The sequence below is a fragment of the Nannospalax galili genome, unplaced genomic scaffold (assembly GCF_000622305.1).
Source record: "Nannospalax galili isolate Female #2095 unplaced genomic scaffold, S.galili_v1.0 scaffold184, whole genome shotgun sequence".
Taxonomy (NCBI): domain Eukaryota; kingdom Metazoa; phylum Chordata; class Mammalia; order Rodentia; family Spalacidae; genus Nannospalax; species Nannospalax galili.
Window position 1 is genome coordinate 1,504,413 of NW_008351649.1, and position 25,930 is coordinate 1,530,342.

Here is a 25,930-nt window from a genome sequence, read left to right on the forward strand (position 1 = left end):
AAATTATATGTTCTAGATATGAAATGTGATCATTAAAACAGGTTATTCGAACGCCCAAACCAAGTTATACTAAAAACATTTAATGAATGGCATAGAAACTACAAAAACATCTCTCATCAAGTGAGCCTCTAAATAGAGAGAGAGAGAGAGAGAGAGAGAGAGAGAGAGAGAGAGAGAGACGAGAGATAAATGAGGGAAGAAAGGGGAATCTGGAATCTTAGTTTTTTGTAGTGATGGGGATCAAACCTGGAGTCTTAAACAAGCTAAGCAAGTACTTTACCCCTAAGCTACATCCTCAGCCCTAGGAGAGAAAAATCTTGAGGGACTTTAGCAGATATGTTAAAGTATATTGTATGAACCTTATTTGGGTCCTGATTTTTTTTTTTTTTTTTTTTTTTTTTTTAAGAAGGGTCTCCCTTTAGCCCCAGCTGTCCTGGAACTCACTATGTAGACCAGGCTGGCCTTGAACACACAGAGATCTGCCTGCCTCTGCCTCCCAAGTGCTGGGACTACAGGCATGCGCCACCATGCCCGGCTTGGGTCAAATTAACTGTAGCCAGATGTGGTGGTGTGTACCTTTAATCCCAGCCTTCAGGAGGCAGAAGCAAGTGGATCTCTGTGAGACTGAGGTCAGTGTAGTATACATAGTGAGTTCCAGGTGGGCTGGAACTAGGGAGACCCTGTCAAAAAACAAAACAAAACAACAACAACAAAAAAAAAACCTAAAAACTAAAAATTAGCTGTAAGCTACACATTTATAAGTTTAGTACTTGGGAGGCTGAGGCAACAGGATGGTGAGTTTCAGGCCAGTCTGGGCCAAACAGATTGTCTCAAACAAAAACAACAACGAGGGAATAGAGAGACAGCTCAGTCAGGAAAGTGCTTACCTCACAAATGTGAGGACCTGACTTTGGATGCCCAGACCCATGTAAAAAGCTGGGCATGAGGGGGTGAGGGAGATGGTTGGGGGTAGAGAGCCAAAAAACACTTGATTCAAAAATCCCATAATAGTATCTAACATATTATATACTGATTTTCCAAAAATGAAAACTGGGGAGCTAGAGAGATTGCTCAGTGGTTAAGAGCACTGGCTGTTCTTGCAGAAGACTGAGGTTCAAATCGCAGTACCCACATAATGACTAACAACTGTCCATAACTCTAGTTCCAGGGGAGCTGATGCCCTCTTCTGTCCTCTGCAGACATTGTACAATATGGGTGCCTGGTATACATGAGAGCCTTTCACTTTGTTTTATTTTTGAGACAGGGTCTCCCTGTAGCCCCAGCTGGCCTGGAACTCACTATGTAGACCAGGCTGGCCTTGAACTCACAGAGATCCGCCTGCCTCTGCCTGCCGAGTGCTGGGACTAAAGGTGTGTACCACCACACCTGGCTCTTCTCATCTCTTCTTATCCACCAGATCCTGAGCATGGTAGGGAGCCTCACCAGGCCCTTTCTGGATGGCTGGCAAGAGAGGAAAAGGGTGGTGGGCCTGGAGAACTTTTCCAGCATTGCACCTCTGGGGCAACCTCAGCTCAGCTCCACTACAAATAGTTGACTGAGGGACCTTGAAAAGCTGACCCTGGGGAACCTCAAATCAGCTCATCTGCCTCTTACCACCTAATGAAAGAAGGCACTAGATTAAAGTCATATGTTGAGTGCCTGCTGTTCTCTAAGCCTTGGGTTGAGGTGTGCTTGGGATGGAGGATGCCAGGCTCCATCTCTGCCTCTGATGCTCACAGCTTAGGTGGAGACAGAACACAGATAAGGAAGTGCTTGCTCAGGGTTGAGGAGCCCTTGGCAAGAGAGCAACACAAAATAGCCCTGGACCCACCCAGGGAAAGTGGTGCATCTTCAGACCCCAAAACAAGGAGACATCGGCCAAGCAAAGCAAGAAAAGGAAAGCTGACTCTATGGAGAAAGAGGCACCCCTGCCAGGTTACCAGGGAAGGAGCGTCCTGCACATCTGGGCAACAGCCTGGGGTTCATGCCAGTGGGCACAGGGCCAGGGAGGAAGTGTGTAAAGCCCCAGAGCTGAATGTCTCCAGAGGAGAACAGCTGGGAAGGAGTGTTGAATGACAGTGAGGGGAAGTGCTTGCCCATCGCCATGCCAGGCTTTATTCCCAGCATGAGACCCACTTTGTATCTTTCATGTGATCCTTTCAGCAAATGCAGGATTCACAGATGAGGAAACTGAGGCCCAGGAAGTCATGGCACATGCCCAAGATCACATGCCTAGGAAGGATTAGAACCTAGACTCTTGGCCAGGCAGGCTCCAGGGTTTAAGCTTTTTCTTAATTTATTATTTTATGTGTATGAGCATTAAGCGTGCATGCATGCAAGTGTACGCATGTCATGCAAACCAGAAGAGGGTGTTGGATCCCCCGGAATTGGAGTTACAGACAGTTGTTAGCTGCCAAGTGGGTGCTGGGAACTAAACCCAGGTCCTCTGCAAGAGCAGCCAGTGCTCTTCACCGCTGAGCCATCTCTCCAGCCCGTTTTTTGTTTTCTTAAAGATTTTATTTTTATTTTATGTGTATGAGTGGTTTGCCTGCATGTTTGTAAGTGCACCACATATGTACAGTGCCCATGGGGGCCAGCAGAGGGTGTTGGATCTCCTGGAACTGGAGTTAAGGATGGGTGTTAGCTGCCATGTGGATGCTGGGAACCAAACCCAGGTCTTCTGTAAGAGCAGTCAGTGCTGTTAACCACTGAACCATCTCTCCAGTCCCACCCCCGCTTTTTTTTTTTTTTAAGATTCAAGGTTAAGCTTTAACCAAACCTCTGGGTTTTACCCTACAAGCCAGTCTAGGGGCAGGAAGTTTCACTTTAGGGAGCAGCTGTAGCCCACATCCAGGTGGAAGGCAGGGAGTTCAGCCTTGCCCCAAGACAGGACTGGGTGATAGGAACACAGCCAGCTGTGACCTGGAGCAGATTACCCAACAGGAAGGACTCGGATTCCAAGCTTGCTCAAGAGTCTGCGCTGCCATGAATTCGCCCACTGCCCCACTTACAGGTGCTGGTTTTGAGGAAGGCACTCGGTAGGTGCCTCAGTCTCCTCCCATCAGTCTTACAGGTAAGGTAGTCATTAGCATTCCCATTTCACAGAGGAGGAAGGGAGGGAGACCAGGACGGTTGGGCTCCGGCTCAAGGTCTTTCAGGAAGCCCTCTCTTAGTACCCTGCTCCAGCAAACCATGAGGCAAACTCAATGGCTAAGAGCCCTAGTCTGCCCCTGCCCCTTGAGATAGAGTCTCACTCTATAGCCCAGACTGGTCTCACACTCACAGAAATCCTCCTGCCTCACCCTCTCAGGTTCTGAGATCACAGGCACATGCCCCCCCACTTGACTTCCCAGTCAACTTTTCTAGATTGCTGTCTTCTCTAATTAAGAATATCTCCAGAGGCAACAGGAACACTTGAGGGGCTGGCTTCCCAGTGCACACATTCAAGGCTGAAAGACCAAGTATCCTAGACTGGGAGCTAGAGGAGATGAGATGCTGAGTTTTGGACTTGCCTTGAACATTACCTACTCTGTGTGCCTCAAAAAAGCTCCTTCCCCTTCTGCTCCTCAGTTTCTTCATCTGTCTAATTTAGGTCTGACAGATGTAAACTCTAAATCCCATCCAGGGTGGTGCCGAGAACTCAGAGTTCAATTTACAATGCCCTGCTAGGCTGTTCCGGTCTGGCCAGCTACAGGAGCAGAAGCCCCTGTGCCCTGGGCCTGAGCCCCCCACAGAGAAGTCAGAGGGTGCTAGAGGGGATAGGGCTCCTCCACCCTCTGCCTTTGCACAGCCCTGTGGGACCACACTGCAAGGCCTGGGAGTCCAGTCTCCCCCATCCCTGGGCCTCCCACTTCTGGACTCCTCATCTGGAATGAAGAAGCTGGGCGGTGACTGGGAAGGCTCCTGCTGGCTCTGCCATTTATTATTTCAGGATCTCTGGCTGTTTTCCTTCCTGCACTGCTGAAGTCTGTGTCTGCCGTGTGCCCCCTGTGCACCCCAGATGGGGCCTCCATGGATGGCTCCCAGCCTGGGCAGCAGGCCAGCCTGGCCAGCTCGGTCCCACCATTGCCCCTTTCATGGTAGTGGAAGGCAGAGAGGAAGGGGGGCTGCAGGAAGGGAGCCGCGCCCTCAGTTGTGTGGAGGCCTCAGCAAACCCCAAGTTTCCTGGCTGGGATTTTCCTCGGGAGACTTCTCGGCAGAGATGAGCTAAGAGAGCAAGAACTTTACTGGACCGAGGGTTGAAGATTCCCAAAGATTCCCGCTCGACCCCTGGCTACCAGCCCTGGATTCTACCCAGCCCAGAGGGAGAGCCTGGCCTGCTTGCTGAAAGAACAGCAAAAATGCTGGAGCCAGTTGCCCTCTGCGCTCCCCTGGTGGCCAGGACAGCTCCACCCCCTGCCCTCCGTCACAAACCCCTTCAGCACCAGCTACAGAACTCCCAGCAATTTCTTGATTATGCCAAACCTAGTCCAGCCACCAGAGCTTTGCCTGTGCCATTTGCCCCGCCTGGAGGGCCCTTCCCCTTTCCCTCTATAAACACTTCATCTTTCCTGACAGCATAAGAGTCATCCCAACCCCCGACTACTGCAGAACTGACCTGTCTGTCTTCTGCCACTCAGTGCCAGCTACAAACTTTTATCAGAGCACATGCAGACCTGTGCATCATACACATGTCCTTGGGGGCCAGACTTAAAACAAAAGGGAAATGATTGCCTCATTTACCTCGTGTGTGTGTGTGTGTGTGCGTGCATGTGTTTGTAGCTATGCCTGTATGTGGGTGAACATGTGCACGTGTGTGTAGGTGAACACACAGGCATGTATGCCTATGTGCATAGGTGGAGGCCAGAGCAGGGCACTGCGTATCCTGCTCTATCACTCTCTGCCTTTTTAAAAATGTATTTTTATTTTATGCGTATAAATGTTTTACATGCATGTCTGTAAGTGCACCCATGCATGCAATGACTGCAGAGGTCAGAAGAAGAGGTTCAGATCACTGGAACTGGAGTTACAGATGGTTGTTAACCACCAAGTGGGTGCTGGGAACTGAACCTGGATTCCCTGCAATAGCAGCCAGTGCTCTCGACCATCTCTCCAGGACTTTAATCTCTGCCTTTTTCCTTTGAGACACAGTCTCTTCATGAACCTGGACCCAGCAAGCCCCAGTGATCCTCTCGTCTCTGCTTCCCACAGTGCTGGGGTTACAGGTGCGTGCACAACCACAGCCAGCTTTTACTGAACTTGGATCCTCATGCCCCTGCAGCAAGTGCTCTTACCCACTGGGCCATCTTTCCAGCCTCCTCATTTATTTTTGTATATGTACCACAACCACGGGGGTGTCCATAAACACCTATGGAATGAATGAGGGAATGAATGAATGAATGAGTGAATGAATGAATGAATATTACCAAGGGCCCATGGGAACACAGAAAAGGCAGCAGGGGTTAAGCATGCCAAATTTCATAGCACACTGCCCAAGTTCAGGTCCCAGTACTCTTATCTATGTGACGTGAGACAGGTGACTTAGCCTCTCTGAGCCTCCATTTTCCCCTCTGTCAAGTGAGATAACAAGCACCTGTCTCAGAGGACTGAACCCCATCAAATATTTAAGTGACCAGCCAGGTGTGCCACACACATGAAGCGTTTCCCTGTATTGCCCAAAAGCTGCCTTTTCAATACCGCCAAGCTGCTGAGAAGAACCACCTAAAAACAACTAAGGACACTAGGTCTTCGCTTGAGATGTGGCCTTAAAAGCCCTGGGGAAGGGAGACGGAATCAGGCATCGCATGAGTAAGCAAGAAGTTCAGCTCTGAGCCAGCTTCCTAAGGGCAAATCCTGGCTCTGCCTCTTACTGCTTGTAGAGCAGCCAGATCTAGCAAAAACAAATACATCACAGTGGGCTATATTTGCATTTCAGACAACTGACGAATAATTGGTTAGGTGAAGTTCGGCCCAGACTGGGAGGGTATCCTGCATGTTACCTGTCAGTCCTGCTTCCTGGAGTACTTCACCCTTTGACTTGATGCCTTGGAAGTTGTTTTGTTTTGTTTTGTTTTGTTTTGTTTTTCAATGTGGGGATCATAGCAGTCAGTCTAGGGAAGATGCTACCCACACTGCCTGCTGTGTCTGCTAACCCAGACAATACAGATGGACCTGGAAAAACATGATGTCAACTGAAAGAAGCAAGAGAGGAAAGGGTATATACTCTAGAAGTCCATTTATGAAAAATGCCCAGAACAGGCAATTCCCTAGAGACAGAAAGTAGCTGGGGGAGGGGTCGCCATTGCTCAGTCCAGGACTCCTTTTTGGGGTGATGGATGTGTTCTGGAATTAGATAGTGGTGATGGATCACACAACACTTTGAATGTCCTAAAGACCACTAAATTGCATACTTTAAAATGGAGATATAGCTTGCCTAGCAGGTGAGGCCCTCATTCAACTCCCAGTGCCATAAATGTTACATAAATAAATGATTTTTTAAAATGGGGATGTAGCTCAGTAGTAAAGCATTTGCCTGGCATGTGTAAGACTCTGAGTTCAATTCTCAGCAGAAAAGAAAGAGAAAGAACGAGAAAGGAGAGAAGGGGGAGAAAGACAGAAGAAGAGATGGAGTTATGGAGGCTAAAATGGTGAATTTTATATGATGCAAATTTTATCACAACTTAAAAAAAAATCTACCTAATAGCAACACAAGAAACTATAATGTGCAGCCAGGACTGAGCTTCTGAGTAAGTCATCAGCAAATGTTTGATGGAGAAGCACATAGACAAGAGAAAGCAAAGGGCAGAGCAGAGAAGAGATCCTATTTCTTCAAAACCAGGCTTCAGGTTTTAACCACTGAGAGATGGCTCAGTGGTTAAGAGAACTGACTGCTCTTGCAGAGGACCCAGGTTCGATTCCCTGCACCCACACGGCATCTAATACTATCCATAACTCCAGTTCCAGGGGATTTTGACACCCTCTCCTGACCTCCATGAGCACTGTATGACACAAGTGCACTTACATATATGCAGGCAATACACTCATATGGTGCTGGAGAGATGGCTCAGTGGTTAAGAATGCTGCTTGTTCTTGCAGAAGACCTGGGTTCAAATCCCAGCACTCACATGGCAGCTAACAACTGTCTGTACCTCCAGCTCCAGGGAATCCAACAGCCTCTTCTCTCCTCCGCTGGCATTGCACAACATGGGTGCATTTACCTACATGCAGGCATAACGCTCATACACATAAAATAAAAATAATAAATAAAAAATATTAAAACACACACACACACACACACACAGAGGCTCCAAGCAGGGCCTAGTGGCTCATGTCTGCAGTCCCAGCACATTGAGAAGCTGAAGCAAGAGGATGCAAGTCCAAGGCTAGCCTGGGTTACAAAGACTGTCTTGGCTGGGTTTAGTGGTGAACACCTTGAATTCCAGCACTCGGGAGGCAGAGGCAGGTGGATCTCTGTGAGTTCAAGGCCAGCTTGGTCTACATAGTGAGTTCCAGGCCAGCTAGAGCTACAGGGAGACCCTGTCTCAAAAACACCAAAAGAAAAATATATATATATTAAAATCCAAATAATAATAATAAAAGTAATAAACAAATAGGCTCCTCTCCTCATTCCCTGTCCTCCAAAGTACAGAGATCTTTCTGCTCTGGCACCAGGACTACACAGACGATTCTAGCTCTCCCTTGTATCAACTACCTCATCCATTACAATAATTTTTTGTGTGGATCTAACCTCTTTACCCTACATTCTGATTTACTCATGTTTTTTTTTTTAAGTGTTTGTTATGTGCCAGGTCTATGATGGATGTTATGGATGCTATACACTAGCCCATGAGAATTATCACCATCTCTGACTAATATATGGGAAACAGATTCTGAAAGGTTAAGCTATTTGCCTGAGGTCACATAGCCAACAGCAATTCAAAGCCAGGTCCATCTGACTTCAGTTACTGATCACTCACCAATGAACTCGGCCAGGCAAAAGCATCCTGTGAGCATCACAGGTTGATCATATTTCCAAGGACAGAAACCTTCCCCTTCCAGATGGGGGCCTTGTCTGGTCACCTTCATGACCTCAGAAGCTGCTTTTGTACCCAGAGGTGTTCTGTAAATATGGTTTAATGGATTACGTAACCTCAAGTAGGCATGTGAAGCTTATGTTATTTTCACGTTGACTACTCAGTCACCTAGGGAATTTCTGAGCCACTTGCTATCCCAGGCCTCACCCCTGGGAGATTCTGATTCTGATTCCATAGGGTCAAGGTGGAGCCTGAGACACCTGAGGCTCTTCAAAGCTCAAGTGAGGTCCAAAACCAGCTGAGGGAAAGGCACCTTTAGCAGCTGTTAACAGCTCAGTCAGCTCAGTCCACCAGAGTGCCTCTGACTCACAACAACCCTGGGGCTTGTCGTGCGTGTGTGTGTGTGTGTGTGTGTGTGTGTGTGTGTGTGTGTGTGTGTGTGTGTGTGTGTGTGTGTGTGTGTTCTAGTTGAATACTAGGCCCCAGAGGAACTTAATCTGATCCAGGGCTGGGAATGTGGCTCAGTTGGTAGAGTGTTGCCTAGCATGCATGAAGCCCTGGATTCAGTCCCCAGCACTACATAAACTGACCATACGTGCCTGAAATAACAGCACTTGGGAGTTGGAGGCGGGAAGATCAGGAGTTCAAGGTCATCCTCAGCTATACAGCATATTCAAAGCCAGGTTAGGCTACATGAGACCCTGTCTCAACAAAGACCAAGAGCTGGGGGGATGGCCAGGTCAGTAAGGTATCTGCTACACAAGCATGAGGATCCAAGTTCAGATCTTCCGCACCAAGTAAAAAGCCAGGCACACAGCACTTCTGTAGTCCCAGCAATATGAAGGTGGATACAGGCAGATCCCTGGAGCTCAGTGGCCAGCGGCCTCACCAGATAGATGAGCTTCAGGTTCCGTGAGTGTGCTGGACAGCTTCAACTGCTAACGTGACACACATGGGAATCAGTTGGGGGACTTCCTCCATTGAACTGGCCTGTGGCCATGTCTGTGAGGCATTTTCTTGATTATTCCCAGCCCACTGTGGGCGGTGTCTCTCCTGGGCAGGAGGTCCTGCATTGGATAAGAAAGCAGACTGAGCACAGGCCAGAGGAGCAAGCCAGTAAGCAGTGTTGCTCCATGGTCTCTGCTTCAGCTCCTGCCTCCAGGTTCTTGTCTTGCTTAAGTTCCTGCCTTGACTTCCCTCAGTGATGGGCTCTTGCTTGGAAGAATAAGATGAAATAAATCCTTTCTTCTTCAACTTGTTTTTGGTTAGTGTTTTATCACAACAATGGACACCAAACCAGAATAGTGAGAGACCCCCAAAAATAAAAATGGAGAGAGGAAAGACATCTGATACTAACCTCTGGCCTCCATATGTACACGTGTAGATTCTCCCACATGCACATATGCACACACCCACACTAACATTTACCACACCTACCTACCACATCACACATATACACACAATAAAAAATAAACCATAGAACTATATGATCAAATTGACTCTGAGAATGGTTTTTCCTTCCAAAATTCCAATTTCTAGCCCTAAATCTACCTTGTCACCTCAGTGACTAGGAACAGCTCGACATCAGGCAAGAAAGTACAAGAAAGTAAATACTCAAGGCTGAAGTGTATGGAGGAGGAGAGACTTGGAAGCCAAGCTGAGGCTGACAACCCCAGGAATACCCTCAATCCCAGGCAGAGGCAGCTGGAGGGAGGAAGGGCTGGGCTCCCACAACAGGGGCGTTGCATTCCTCTCTCCTCAAAGCAGTGGACAGATCTTCTATAATCTGTCCATTTCTTGCCAGCATGCAGGAGAAAAACATACTAAGCCTGTTCTCATGCTCACCACTGACCTCTAATAGTGCCCAAGCCAGGGGTGGTATCTCTGCCTTTGCTTATTTTGCCAATAGGAACATTCTGAGAGCTTTGGGAGCATTATGCCAGCTGAGGGAGCATCCTGGCAGCAACAGTCTCCCAGCTGAGGCCCTGCACTCTCCAGATTCCCTCTGACTAGCAGCTCCTTCTGTCTTCCTCATGAACTCCTAATGCCATTGCTCCAGACTTCAGCTCCCTAGAGCAAGGACCTGGGTCATTTCATGCCCTTCCTGGAGGTGATCTTGTCCATTCCCACAGCCAGGATGGATTAAATGAGATACAGAGCTCCTCCACCTATGGACCTTCTGTTGTACTGTGTTAAATAGACTTCCGGATGTCGGGAAATTTGTGCCAAGGACATTTGTCATTTTCTGACCATCCGGCATCTGTGACTGAAGAATTACTCATAACACAAGTCCTAGCAGGCCAGGCCTCCTATAAAAACTGAAAGCACCAAATTCTTGCTCTTCCAGGCTCCCTTGCACCTAGCCTCAGTCAAAAAAAGGCCCTCACTGTGGACTCTGAACCAAGGGCAGGGAGCATGGAAGATTCACTGTAGTGCTGGTAGCGACTGAAGTGACAAGTCCAGGAGACAGTGGCACTTCAAGCTGTGGCACAGAGTGCATGGAGCAGTGTCCTGCCAACCTGGCTCAGTGGTGTGATTTTTGACTGATATCCTGCCTGCTGCTCAGTCCCCGTTTTCCAGCTCTGGGAACTACTTCGTTTCGTTTTCAGTGAGTTCTTATTCGGTTTAAAACAGCCCAGGTGGGCTGCTGGACTAACAGTAAGATGCCTAGGACACATCTACTCAATCCCAGTGGTCTGGACCAGGTGGTTCTCACATAGATGAGCACTGGAACCATATCTCAGGACTGACAAATCTCACTAGCCTGTTCTACTGGGTACAAGACTCATACATTCAGCATTCTCTCTCTCTAGCCATCCCCGCCCCACCGCCCCCGTGCATGTGTGCCAGAAGTCAGTATCAGGTGTCTTCCTCAATTGCTCTCCACCTTATTTTATTTTTTTATATATTTTTAGACAGGGTCTCACTGGGTAGCCATGACCAGCCTGGGACTCACTATGTAGATCAGGCTGGCCTCCAACTCACAGAGATTTACCTGCCTTTGCTCCCCAAGGGGTGGGATTAAAGGCATACACCACTACACCTGGCCCCACCTTATTTTTTGTCACTGAACCTGGAGCTAATTCCACTAGACTGGCTGTCCAGAAAACCCCAAAGATCCTCCTAGCTCCACCTCCCTGTCCTGGAGTTACAGGCAGGCACCATTGTGCCTGGCTTTGTATGTGGGTGCTGGGGCTCAAACTCAAGTTTTTTTGTTTTTGTTTTGGTCTTTTTGAGACAGGGTCTCCCCGTAGCCCCAGCTGTCCTGGAACTCAATATGTAGACCAGGCTGGCCTTGAACTCACAGAGATCCACCTGCCTCGGCCTCCCAAGTGCTGGGATTAAAGGCGTGCGCCACCACGCCTGGCCTTCAAGTCTTTTTTAAAAAATATTTTATTTTTATTATTTTAAAAGTTTTCTGTGTATGAGTGTATTGCCTGCATGTATGTGAGCGCATCCATGTCATGCAATCCCTCGGAGGTCAGAAGAGGGCTTCAGATTCCCCTGGAACTGGAGTTAAGGATGGTTTGTAGCCGCCATGTGGGAGCTGGGAATTGAACCCAGGTCCTCTGCAAGAACAGTCAGTGCTCTTAACCACTGAGCTATCTCTCCAGCCCCTCAAACTCAAGTCTTAGTGCTTGTGCAGCCAGCCCCCAGCCTCTGCTTTTCTGTTGCTTGTTTTGAGACAGAATCTCATTCTGTAGTCAAGGCTGGCTTTGAACTCACTATGTAGACCAGGCTGGCCTTAAACTATGGTGATCCTCCTGGCTCCACCTCTCCAGTGCTGGGACTGCCAGTGTAAACTACCAAACCCAGTGTCCAGCTGCCTTCCTGATCTGTCTGTTTGGTTGTCTCAGGATTCAAAAATTGCATAAATGGAACTCTTGATCTTCTCCCAAACCTGTTCCCTCCCCTTTTTTCCCCTACTCTATCTGACACCCTTCCATCAGCAACCTGGGAACTGGGATGAGGATGTAGCTCAGTGGTAGTGTGTTTGCCTAGCCTATGTGACACCCTGGTTCCCTCTCCAGCTCCAAAAAAGGGAGGGAGGATTAGGAACCATTCTTGACCACCCCACATGCACAACAAATCTTGACATTACTACGTAGAAAAGATTTCCAACATCTGTTTGGTTCTCTCCTCATCTGTCAACACATCACCACCTCTTCCTGAAGAGCTACCAATCTCTGATTATCTTCCTAGTCTCCTCCACTCTAGCCTCCACACACCAGCTAGTATGACATTCTGAATAACAAGCTGGATTATTCTGCTTGCCTGCACAAGAAATAAAATAAGAGGCAAAGAGATGGTTTAGTGGTTGAGAGCACTGACTGCTCTTGCAGAGGACCAAGGACCCAGGTTTAGTTCCCAGTACATACATGGCAGCCAGGGGCTCCTTTGCCCTCTTCTGGTCCTCAGGCATTGCACTCATGTGCTACAATTACATACATGCAGGCAAAACACTCGTACACATAAAATAAAAATTTTTTAAATTTTATTTATTATTTTTATTTTATGTGTATGGGTGTATTGCCTGCATGTAGGTAGGTGCACTGGTGTTGTGCAATGCCCATGGAGGTCAGAAGAAGGTGTCATGGAAGTGAAAAATCTATCAAGAAATTAGATGTTAATAAAATAAATTATATAAATAAAGTGCCTCAGGGCTGGAGAGATAGTTTGGCAGTTAAGAGCACTGACTGCTCTTGCAGAGGACTTGGGTTCGAGTCCCAGCACTCACATGGTGGCTAACAACTGTCTGTAATGCCAGTTCTAGGGGATCCAAAGCCCTCTTCTGACCTCCATGGGGCATTGCACAACATGGGTATATTTACATATATGCAGGCAATACACTCATACACATAAAATCAAAATAATAAAACATTAAAAAAAATAATGTGCTTCAAAGGAGATACATATTGCTACTAGGGGGAATTGAGCTGAAATAAAAGCCAAGAGACCAGCTGGAAGTTACTTTTGAGTTCTAGGGGAGAGCTGATGGCCCTGGACCAGGAAGTAATACAGAGACATGGAAAGACTGCCAAGATGCAGCAGGTAAAATGGATGGTTCTTGGTGAAGAAGGGTGCTTATACCTTCTAACTGGCACAGCAGATCAGAAGGAAGGAGACCAGGACTAGCCTGAGGAGAGATAAGTGTGGTCCCAGTGAAACTATGGTGAGCTGCTAGACATGGGAGTCTGGGCCCAGGGCGAGTCACTGAGAGGCAGGTGACTGAAGCCATGGAGTGGGCTGGACAGCCTGGAGAGCAAAGTAGTGGGAAGAGAGTTCAGTGAAGACCCAGGGCCCAGCCTGAAGGAAGGCCTGGACGAGGGGATAAGCCTCCTGCTACCTGATACCAGGTATAATTGCTGCTGGATCTGTTTACCTGCTCCCTATCTGACTTCTCCAGAAGAGACTAAGCTCCTAGGGCAGGGACTGCCTCTCTCTTGCTGAGCAATGTGTCTGCCCAGTGCCTACTATGGGGCCTGGAATGTAGTGCTGCTGTAATCCTTGGCAAGGCCACCTCACCACTCTTTGGACAACATGATTTAGTTTTTTGATCCTTGCTGCCCAGCAAAAGTCCAAATGCCTAACTGGCATTCAAGGCTCTCCAAGTCTTGGAATATCCCCTAGCATTCCAGTCCATCTTTTAAATTCTCTACACAGGAGCTTTCCAAATGGGTTCATCTATACCCGGAAGCATATGGAACTGATCTAAATTGTAGAATGGGCAGTGCCTCTCCCTGGAGCCCAGACTGTGCCAAATGGAGAGGAGCTTTGTGGACACTCATGGGGAGAGTCTCCAAGCCCTGCCCTTCTCTGAGCAGTGGCCCCCTCCCACAGGGCAGAGCTCTATGAGCATGTTTACCCGGCCTGAGTCTATCCCTCTGTGACCTCTGTTGATGAAACCTGGGGTGGAGACCCAGTTTCTGGAATCAGTCCAGAAGCTGTCAGCCTCTGCCAGGAACTTGGAAGTGGGACATGAGACTGGCTGGGTTACCTTTAGACACTGGACCAGTGAGGTCACATGACTGTGGGGGCTGAAGCTGCACTTTGGGGCCTGTGTAATGAAAAAGGAGCAAAGGCATTAATCAGATGTGCAGAGAGGGGCAGAGGTGAGAGGACCTCAGCAAAGAAGCTACCTCAGTTCCCAACATGGTCCTGGCCTCAACTCTCCAGCCCTGTGAGGTCTACCTGGACTAGCTGAGCTTCAATTCCAAGAGGCACCTCTAATTCTTTAAAACAAACTTCCCCTCCACTGAAACAGACCTGAAAGGGGAGATATTTTTGCAAGCAATCTCTGGGGTTACACAATTTTTTTGTGTGTGGGGAGGGTTCTTTCTGAGATAGGGTCTCCCTGTAGCCCCAGCTGGCCTGGAACTCACTATGTAGACCAGGCTGGCCTCGTGCCTCCCAAGTACTGGGATTAAGGCATGTGCCACCAAGCCCAGCCCAGGGTTACATAATTTTAACATTAAAACAAACAGAGACATTAGGAGGCAAATCATGAGAATAATAAAACTTTTTTTTAGTACAGGGGATCAAACCTAGGGCTTTGCACATGCTAGGCAAGTGCTCTGCCACTGAGCTACATATTAAAACTTGAGAATAACATCCTTAGTCAGGTGAAGTGGCACACATCTGTAATTGTAGGCGGGAGGATGGAGACTTTGAGGCCAGCCTAGAAGTACTTATCAAAATTGTCTAAGGAGAGAGAGAACAGGCTTGGTAGAGTACACCTATAATCCCAGCACTCAGGAGACAGCATGGGCTAGACCCTGCCTCAATACACACACACACACACCCCTCACAGGGAAAAGGTAACTGACTCCAATAGAATTTCAACTATGCATTATAAAACAATACAGATTGGGGGGCTGGAGAGATGGCTCAGGGGTTAAGAGCACTGACTGCTCCTGCAGAGGACCTGGGTTGGATTTCCAGCACCCACATGGCAGTTAACAATTGTTCATAACTCCAGTTCCAGGGGATCTGATGCCCTCTTCTGATCTCCAAGGGCACTGCATAACAAGGGTGCACTTACATACATGTAGGCAATATATTCACATACATAAAATAAAAATAAATTTAAAAGAGAATGTTACCTTAAATCTGTATTATATTTTTAAAAATATTTTATTTATTATTTTTTATTTTATGTGTATGAGTGTATTGCCTCTGTGTAAGTGTACCCATGTCATGCAATGCCTGCAGTGATCAGAAGAGGGTGTCAGATCCCCTGGAACTGGAGTTATGAATAGTTGTTAGCTACCATATGGGTGCTGGAAATCGAACCTAGGTCCTCTGCAGGAGCAGTCAGTGCTCTTGAGATGTTGGGAGACCTCTGTTATGCAAAAGTCGAAGCCCCTTCACACCGGACAGCTCATGCAGCTCGGGGAATGTGCCGCGGGCTCCTTTTCATAGCAAGGTGCTTTCTGGCATCTTTCCTGTCTCTCCCTTTGAAGTGGCCGCCACAGATGCCTTGACATAAACATGGCCTTTGGCTCTATGCATACCATGCCTTCCTGTGTGTGGTTTTTACAGGTGGACAATAGTCTAGCAGAAACCCACTTCCACATGTAAATAGAATATCTCCAAAGTATCTAAAAGCTTTTACCACTACCCCCATGGTATATAAATATGCTAGTCTTCTCTTAATAGTCGGAGATCAGGTCAGAGACTGGGACCCGGAGATCGGGTCAGAGACTGGGTCCCGGAGATTGGGTCCCAGAAAGCTGGATCAGCAGATAACCCTTGAGCCATCTCTCTAGTCCCTGCAAATATTCTCTTTGCCACTCTCCTTCTCCCACTGATCTTCTCTGAGGATACACTCTGGAAATACGCACAGCATTACCTCTCTCAGCACAAGTCAAAATGCCCTCCTGGGCTCCTGATATGCTTTCTTCCCACCAGTCCCTGAATTCACTCACATGTGTTCTCCACTAAATAGGATTCCTTCAATCTTCTTCTTAGGATCAGTATTACTCCAGGAAGTGCCCTCCCCACCTCCCTGTTTCCCTGGTCCTCACTGGTGTTCCTTTCGCTGCTAACAGCACTGACTGAATCTTTCTTGTTTATTTTATGTGTATGAGTGTTTTGCCTGCATGTATATGTGTACCACATGTATGCAACGTATGCAGAAGCCACAAGAGGGTGCTGGATCCCTTGGAACTGCAGTTACAGATGGTGGTTAGCTGCTATGCCAAGTACTGGGAACTGAACCCAGGTTCTCTGGAAAAGCATTCAGTGCATTTAACCTCTAAGCCATCCCACCTAACCACTGAGCCATCTCTCCAGCCCCCGATGGAGCCTTTCCCTGGACACTCAGGACGGCTCCTGGCATTCCTACTTATAATTCCTACTTAACTAAGGTGGGCTGCATGGACCAGTCAGCAAACCAAAGGGGCGTCTTTATGCCCTTGATGCTAGTACAGAAATAACATAAGTAATGGCATAGAGCACAGCAGCCAGCCAGACCCACCAAGCAGAGCAGCACAGAGCAGCTGCCTCACCCTCCCTGTGAACGTGAGAGGGACGATGGCTGTAGAGAAGCCAGGACAAGAAGAGGCTGTCTGATGCAGTGATATCTTAATATTCTCCCACTCTGCACAGAGATTCACAATTAAAAACAGAAAGCTTAGCAACTTACTCTGGTGAAGTAAGCAAGGAGGGAGGAATTGTGAGTCTGGTTTTTATGATGAAATAACTGAGGTTTAGATAAGTTCCAAAGGGATGGCAGGCAGGTGGGCTTTGAGGGAGAAATGCCAGTTGTCCCATTCCTCAGTCATGGACATTTAGACAGTGGCTTGCTGTCTCTGTGTATTGGTTTTCTAATCTTAAATGAGAGAATTCCTAGCTGATTTCTCTCTTAAAAGGTCCTTCAGCCTGGATAGTCTAGTCTCCCATGACCTGTCCAGGGTCCTTCCCAGCAGAGCTGCCAAAAAAGAGCTGCAGATCCTAAGACAGGGTCTCTAATTACTTTTAGAAAACCAGCTGGAACTGGAAGCTTTGATTTGAGAATCAGCTGGAATTTCAAGTCTGGAGTTGAGCTAGTCCTGCCCAGAACTGGAGGGGGAAAAAAAAAAAAAAATCCCAGTAGCAAACTACATATAATCATAGTATAATAACAAGATAAGACACAAATGTAAAACCAACTAGGAAACCTCAGCAAAGGCTAATTCAAAAGTCAGACTCTTAACTTTTGGGGCACTGATTTGCTGGACAAGAAACGCTGTGTTTTGCACCTCAAGTTTTTCTGTCGAAAAAAAGAATGCTTGCAGCTGGGTGAGGTGTCGCACGCCTTTAATCACAGCACTGCAGGTTCAAGGCCAGCCTGGTCCATATAGGGAGTTCCAGACCAGCTGGGGCTACAGAGAGACCCTGTATCAAAAAGACAAAAAAAAAAAAAAATTGCATATATGCAAATGGAGAGTATATACACAGAATAATTATAAATAATTTTTTGGCATTAGGTATAAATTACTCTGACTATGGGGGGGTGCAATGACAAAACGATTCTTCTTTACTCTAGAATTTAGAATTTTCACTGTAAAATATAGCTCACAGCAAACTGCATCTTCTGAGTAGCTTGTCTTGTCTGAGGCAGGTGGATCTCTGTGAGTTCAAGGCCAGTCTAGTCTACATAGTGAGTTCCAGGACAGCTGGGTTACAGGGAGACCCTGTCTCAAAAAGACACACACACAAAAAAGATCTAAAGACAAAAAGGATCTGGTCTGAACTGGGGGCAAATGTGAACTCCCACCAAAGCCCACTGGACTTAGAAGCACCTTTCGTCTCCCAAAACAAAGTGCTCACACAGCCAGCGAGGCAAGGCCAGACGCACAGGCACATACAGTCATTTCTCTCCAGAGAGAAGGGCTCAGAGTGGTCCCTTCTGCTCTGACTCTAATGAACAACCTGCAGAAGGTGGTGAATGGTAAAATCCCTGAAGATGCTGAAGGGCCACAAAATGCAAAGCTATGAAGACAAGCCTGAGGACAGGGCTGTGGGGCGGTATTTCCTGGTAAGCTGCCAGTAGACAGTAAAATACCCCCATTTGTAGGTGGTTCTGCTCAGGGAGGCAATCCCAGCCTCAGCATTTCTCATCTTCATTACAACATGGACTCCTGACCAAGGTGTGTTGGTGCACCCCTGGAACACCAGCAGTAGGTAGGTGGGTTGAAGCAGGAGAATCACAAGTTTGAGTCCAGCTTGGGCTATATATTGAGAGGGTCTCAACAACGAAAAAGTATTCCTACCGTGTGCCTCAAAGAGCTAATCACTATCTAATCACTATGTCAATTAACCTGACAGTAATCACTTATACAGATGCATACTTTACACACAACCCACAACTCTGAGATAAATATGATTGTCCCCATTCTACAGGTCAGATCACACAGCCAGGTCCACCAGCTTTGCAAATTACAGAGCAGGGTCCAAACACAGGTTAGCAGGGCTCCTGAAACTGATACTCTTTGTACAATTCTGTGACATCCGTACAAAGACAGCCGAGATGGAGGGCCAGCCAGCCAGGGGAGAGGAGAAAGGGAGATTTCCCAAGACCTCAGCTCTGAGTATTTGTAACTATGGAAGCTTTGTATCTGCCACACAGTAGGTGTGCAGCACAGTCATGTGAAGGATGGGAGGTCAGAGTGCTGCTGAGGTCCAAAATGCCACCCCAAGTCAGAGCATCCTGTTATCGAGCTTCAGTCACATTCCCCTTGGCCCAAAGCCTCAGGGTGTCTGCCCCAGAATACTTTCTGAGGAAAGCCTCAGCAAATTCAGAGAAGAGGAATGAACTCCAGGGAGCATGGGAATGGGGTGGGGCAGCCTGGAAGGGCGAAAGAAAAGGCCAGGGACACTTTGCCTGGAAAGACAAAGAGGAAAGGGGAGGGGAGAGGAGCCTATAAACTTGCCAACAGCCAAGGTGAACCCCAGCTCCTGGCGCCTTCCCGTTCGCATTCATTCCACAAGGCCAGCCAAGTCTCAGAATCAGCGGCCAGGAGGAGGGGGGCCTCCTCTCTCCTGCAGCTGGGGAGAGGGGTAAGTTCAGGACGAGTCTGCTTCTCAGAAAAGGTGTGACATGGGGGGTTGTATGCTTGTGGGGCTCTAAAGATGAAAACAGAGTTGTATGCCGCTGAGCAAATACACATGTGACGAGCAGGTCGTCTAGAGTATTTGGGGGATATGCCTCAACATGTGGAGTCTGTAACCAGGTGACCTCGAAGTCTCCCACAGTCTCTCTAGGCGCGACCATGAGGACACAGATGTTTGAGATGAGCCTGGTTCCCACAGATCTATGAGGGGCGGGTTTCTGGGGCGCAGCAAAGTGCCATCCCGCTGCAACTTCGCCTGCAAAAGTCCCGAGCAAACAGGAGCCCCCTCCCGCCTCGGCCCCTCACCTCCTCCCGTGCCAGCGCCGCCCCCCGGCACCGGGGCATCTTGGCGGCGAAGGCAGCTGCCCCAGCCGGGGAGCTGAGATCCTCCGCGGTGACTGCCAGGAACTCGGCGACGCTGAGCTGCTCCGGCATGGCGGGCGCGAGGCGGGGGAGTCGGGGCTGCTGGAGAGAGGCGCGGGGGGCGCTGCGCTGCACCGCACTGGCTGCACTGCGCTGCGCTGGGCCAGCCTCACCACCCGCCGCCGTCCGGGTCCAGGCCTCTCACGCCCCGCCCCCGACCTTCCAGACTTGCACCCCAACTTAGCCCGGCCCTCGCGGCCCGTCCCTCGCCTAACTCCCCGGTCACACCTCCGACCCCTAGCCCAACTCCTAAGCTCCGCCTTCATCCCATTCCGCCTAATTCCCAGGCCCCGCCCTCAGCCCGCCCTCAGGCCCCGCCCTCAACCTGCACCCAGACCCCTCCCTCAGTCTAGTCCCAGGCGCGGTCCTCAGCCTGAACCCAGGCCCCTCCCTCAGTCCAGTCCCAGGCCCCGCCCTCAGCCTGCTCCAAAGCCCCGCCCTCGGCCCTCTCCCAGGCCCCGCCCTCAGCCCTCTCCCAGGCCCCGCCCTCAGTCCACGCTGCCTAACTCCTAGACCACGCCTCTGGTTCACTCGCCTAACTCCCAGGCTCCGCCCTCAGGCTACTCACCTAATTCCCAGGTCACTTCCCCGTCCACTAGCCTAACCCCCAACCCCCTCAAGGCCATGGCCCCGGGTCCCTGCTCTAACCCCTCCTCCTAGACCCAGCGCCTTAGTTCTCTGGCCACGCCCCCAGCCGCCGGGCCTAACTCTTCGGCCACACCCCGACCCCTTGTAGCGAATGCGTTGGCCACGCCCCCATTCCTTGTCGGGCCCGCCTCCGAGGTTCACGGTCCGGGAGAACTCTTTCCCGGGCCGGACTCCCGGGCCCCGCCCCCAGTCTTCTGCTTCACCCCCGAGGCCCCTCGCACCCTGAAGGCTCCGCTCCCTACCCGCCCTAATTCCATAGCGCCGTCCCCTAGTCGCTCTCCCTCCTGGTCCGGTCCACAAGGCCTCCAAGCTTGAAAAGTTTGCACTCACATCCCGAGCCTAAATCCCCAGAGAACCGCCCCAGGCCCTGCAGCCTCCGCCCACCTCGCCCCTCCGCAGTTCCCTTCTCTTGCTCTAGAGGGCTGTGGCGAGGTCCTGGCCAGGCACCTGAGGATACCTGTGCTTCTTTGGGATGATTATTTCTTATCAGACCTGTTTCCTTCTATGTAAAGTGGGGAAGTTTGAAGGCCAAGTGGTGGTGATGCTTCAAATAAAGAACCTAGCAGTGCGTGTTTCCTACAGGCGCACAGTGATCCGCTCCCCACTCTGCCTCCCCTCTCACCTAGGTCTTCACTCTAATGCTCACCTCAGGTACCTTTCACCTCATCCTCTGGGGTGAATGAGGGATGACATTCAGGACAGAAACCTGCTTAGGATCAGTTACTGAGCCTGAGGCCCTGTGGAAAAAAAATTCCTCCAGGTGCAGAGCCAGAGACGCCCCCTGGTGAGGAACATCGGCTCTTCAGTTGCCGCTCTGGCTTTTTAAGAAAAGAAATTTAGGATCATCCCATACCCACGATGTTTATATTGTATCAAACTAGATGAGGAGGGTTGGAGGTATAGCTCAGTTAGTAGAGTCCACGTATGAAGCCCTGGGTTCCAACCCCAGCACTGCATAAATCAGGTGTGCTGGCCCGTGGGGGTCATCCCAACATATGAGAGGTGCAGGCAGAAGGATCTGAAGTTCAAGGTCATCCTTGGCTACATAGAGAGTTTGAGGCTAGCCTGGGATACATGAGATCCTGTCACATTATTTTATTTTTGAGACAGGGTCTCCCTGTAACCCCATCTGGCCTGGAACTCCCTATGTAGACCAGGCTGGCCTCAATCTCACAGAAATCCTCCTGCCTCTACTTCCTGAGTGCTGGGGTTAAAGATGTGTGCCACTATGCCTGGCTTTCTACCTGGCAATTTTATGTTTTTTTATGTATGAGTGGTTTGCCTGCATGATTTAAGTGTACCATGTGCATGCAGTGCGCTCGGAGGTCAAAAGAGGGTATGGGGGGGGGCGCCTTTAATCCCAGCACTTGGGAGGCAGAGGCAGGCAGATCTCTGTGAGTCCGAGGTCAGCCTGGGTCTGCATAGTGGGTTCCAGGCCAGCTGGCTACAGGGAGACCCTGTCTCAAAAAGACCGAAAAAAAAAAAAAAAAAAAGAGGGTGTTGGGTGCCCTGAAACTGGAGTAATTAGATGGTTGTTAGCCACCAATGTGGTTACTAGGAACTAAACTCAGGTCCTCTGCAAAAGCAACAAATGCTCTTAACTCACCCCTGTTCTATTTTTAATTTATGTGTATCGGTTTGTGGGTGTGTACATGTGAGTGCAGATGCCCCCACAGAGGTCAAAAGAGGGTGTCTGATCCCCAGGAGCTGGAGTTACAGGCAAGTGTGAACTGTCAAACATGGGTCCTGGGAATTGAACTTGGGTCCTTTGCAAGAGCAGTATGGGCTCTTAACTCCATCTCTCCAGCCCCGAGCATCATCATCATAACTTTTAAAGAATTTTATTACATTTATTTATCTAGTACATTTGGGGGGAGGGCTGCAGATTCCATGTGTGGGGGTCGGAAGACAACTTGGCAGGAGTCAGTTCTCTCCTTCCTTCCACCGTGTGAGTCCTGGCAATTGAATTCAGGTCATCAGACTTGGTGACAAGCACTTTCATTCACTGAGCCCAGCATTGTAACTATTAAAAGAGCTCTAATGCTGAGTGTGGTGGCATGCGCTTTTAATCCCAGCTCTAGGGAGGTAGAGGCAGGTGGATCTCTGCAAGATTGAGGTCAGCCTGGTCCACACAGTGACTTCCAGGTGGACTGGGACTAGGGAGACCCTGTCAAAAAATAAAAGATCTCCAGATATTCTCATTCTCTCTCTCTTCTCTCTCTCTCTCTCTTTCTCTCTCTCTCTCTCTCTCTCTCTCTCCTTTCCCTCTCTCCCTCTCCTTTCTCTGCCTCTCTCTTTCTCTATCTCCATTTCTCCTGGAAATTGAACCAGGACCTATGCCTATGTTCTACCATTGAGCTATCCCCAACATCTTTTGTCCACCCACATCACTGAATTCTTGACTTGACTTGGGTCATTGACCAGTTGCCATGTACCAAGAGGAGAAGCCAGTATGTTATTGGGACAGAGCAGTGAGTAGGTAAGAAATGAGCCCAGAGGGCTCCTGGGAGTAACTGTACATCATATCCTGAAACCCCTTGGGACCAAATCAAGAGTTCAGGGTGCATAGGAGCGGGGTTCTAGGGGACAGCCAAGCCATCCGGGCTTTTAAGCAAAGTAACTCTAGGAGCTGAAAACAAATGTCGTAACAGCAAGAAAGGCGGGGAAGAGAGTGGAGGGAGCAGTGGTGGAGGCCCAAGGAGCATGGCGGTGGCCCTGGCCTTCTAGCAGCTGCAGCAGACAGACAAGGAAGTCGGGAAGTCGGCAGCCAATACCTGCACTCCAGTATTCCCATTAGCTCCTTGTGGCCGGGTGTTGGCTCCCAGTAGCCACCACAGCTGCTCTGTGGAGGTCTCCGGTGACCTCTGTCTTTCTGAGTCCAGTGGTCAGGGATCAGTCCTCCTGCTAGGAAGGACTCCTGGCAGATTCTTCCAGCTCTTCTTCCTGCTCTGTGCCTCTCTCACTTGGCCTCTAGGACCCACCAGCCTTCACTTCCCTCATCCCCTGCCTCTGCTCTATCACTGACTTCTCTAATGCCCCTTGAATGCACTAGGCACACTTCTGCCTCAGAACCTTGGCACTGGCTTCTCCCCTAGCCTAAAATGGTCTTCTTCCAGATAGCTACCTGGTCAGCTCCCTCACGTCTTTCAAGTCTTAGCTCAACTGTTACCATAATGCTTACCCTGAATGCCCTGTTTAAAACTAGTCACTTGCTGCCTCCCTCACCTCTCATACCACACTCCTAATCACACTCCTAATCACCCGATCCCACTGTGTTTTCTCCTTTCTAGTATTTAATGTATTTTAGCACGCTGAGAGGTTTTTTTGTTTTGTTTTGTTAGTCTTTTTGAGACAGGGTCCCCCTGTAGCCCCAGCTGTCCTGGAACTCACTATGTAGACCAGGCTGGCCTTGAACTCACAGAGATCCGCCTGCATCTGCCTCCTGAGTGCTGGGATTAAAGGCATGCGCCACCACGCCTGGCTATTTTTATTTTTATGTGTATGAGTATTTTGCTTGCATATATGTAAATGCACCGGTGTCATGCAATGCCCTTGGAAGTTGGAAGAAGGCGTCAGATCCCCTGGAACTGGAGTTACAGATGGTTGTTAGCCGCCATGTGGGTGCTGGGAATCAAACCTGTGTCCTTTGGAAGAGTAGACAGTGCTCTTAAGCTCTTAACCTGACTCATCTCTCCAGCCCTCCTAAACACAAAATTTTTGAGTAAATAAAATAACTCAGGGGTGGAGATGTAGGGGATCCAATGCCCTTTTCTGGCCTTCACAGGCATTGCATAACATGGGTGCACTTACAGGTGTGCAAACAAAGCACTCATACATATAAAATGTTTTAAAATAAATGAAGTGGCTGGGCATGGTGGCACATGCCTTTAGTCCCAGCACTCAGGAGGCAGAGGCAGGTGAATCACTGTGAGTTCGAGGCCGGCCTGGTCTACATAGTGAGTTCTAGGCCAGCTGGGGCTATAGGGAGACCCTGACTCAATAAGACTAATAATAATGATGATGATAATGATAATAATAATAAATCAAGGGCACTGGAAAGATGACTCAGTTAAGAGCACTGGTTGCTCTTCCAGAGGACCCAGGTTCCATTCCCAGCACCCACATGGTGGATAACAACCACCTGTAACTCCAGTTCCAGACACCTTCTTTTGACTTCTGCAGGCATTGCACAACATGGGTGCACTTACATACATTCAGGCATTACATTCATACACAAAATAAAAATAAATAAAAAGTATTCATTAATTAATTAAGTCTATGGCCATACTACCCTGAATACAACCTACCTTGTCTGATCTTACAAGCTAAGTAGGGTTGGGCCTTGGTTAGTACTTGGATGGGAGACCACCCAGAAATATTGGATGCTACAGTCTTTAAAAAATAAAATAAAAAATTTAAAACATGTTTAATTGCATTTATTTATGTGTATGTGTGGAAGGCAAAGAACAACTTCCAGGAATCGCTCTCTTCTTCCACCATGTGGGTTCTGGGGATTGAACTCAGGTCACCAGGCTTGGTGGCAAGCACTTTTATTTATTTTGAGAGAGGGTCTCATATAGTCTTGAACTCACTGTGTAGCTCTGAATGACCTTAAACTCCTGATCCTGCTGCCTCCACCTTCTGAGTGCTAGGATTACAGACATGGACCACCACGTCCAGTTTATATGGTGCAAGGGATCGAACCCAAGGCTTCCTGCATACTAGGAAAGCATTCTACTGACTTCACTGCTCCCCCAGTCCAGCATGCTGCATTCATTGTTCCTGTTGTTTACTGTTTGCTCGTTCTGCATGCAAGTTCTGCAAGAAGAGTTTTGTTCTGATTACAGGGTTTTTGGTTTTTTTTTAGTTGTTGTTGTTTTGGTCTTTTTGAGACAGGGTCTCCCTGTAGCCCCAACTGGTCTGGAACTCACTATGTAGATCAGGCTGGCCTTGAACACACAGAGATCTGCCTGTCTCTGTCTCCTGAGTGCTGGGATTAAAGGCGTATGCCACCAAACCCTGCCTTGATTAGAGTTATTTTGAAAACCAGGTTAGAGTACCCAGAGGTACAGACTACCTGGGTTGAATCCTGACTTTCTTTTGGGGGGGGTAATTTTTATTTTAGGTATATGACTGTTTTGCCTGCATGTATGTAGGTGCACTATGTGTGTGCAATGCCTGCAGAAGCCAGAAGAGGACATTGGAGCACCTGGAACTGGAGTTATATAGATGGATGGTTGTTAGCCACCTTATGGGTGCTGAGAACTGAACTGAGGGCCTCTGGAGGAGCAGTCAGTGCTCTTAACTGCTTCAGCATCTCTCCAGCTCCGAATCCTGACTTTCTATCTGCCTTGGGTAAATAGCTTTATCTCTGTGGGCCCCAGTTTCCTCACTTCTCATAGGAAGGATGGGGATGCCTCCTTCCTAGGGTTGTTAAAATGAGTAAATGATCTAATAAATGGAGAGGGTTTAGCCCACACCATGCCTTAGCCAGTAAGTATTAGTCATGGTTCCCACAGCTGGTACACAGTAGGCATGCAATAAACATGTCATGACACATCACTTTACTAATGCTCAAAGTTACCTGACCAGCGAGTGGCAAGGACAGAATTAGAATCCAGGCTTACCTGATATCAGAGTCCCTAGCTTCTACAACTGTTCTGTGGTCTGCCTTCTGGAGGTAGGTTCTAGACTCATGTCCACACAGCAGACAACTCATGTTTCTAGTATAAAGGAGGACTGAATTCTGAG

The 25,930-nt window shown here is 48.8% G+C and overlaps 1 protein-coding gene across 1 annotated transcript in view; it reads right to left on the minus strand.

Annotated features, from left to right (window-relative positions):
• Positions 1–19,762, minus strand: part of Asap3 (ArfGAP with SH3 domain, ankyrin repeat and PH domain 3) — a 45,756-nt gene extending 25,994 nt beyond the window's left edge. The window contains exon 1 of the mRNA XM_008848590.2: positions 19,415–19,762. Coding sequence (XP_008846812.1) covers positions 19,415–19,543 — 129 coding nt within the window. The 5' untranslated portion in view covers positions 19,544–19,762. The remainder of the gene's footprint in view (positions 1–19,414) is intronic.
• Positions 19,763–25,930: the final 6,168 nt, after the last annotated feature.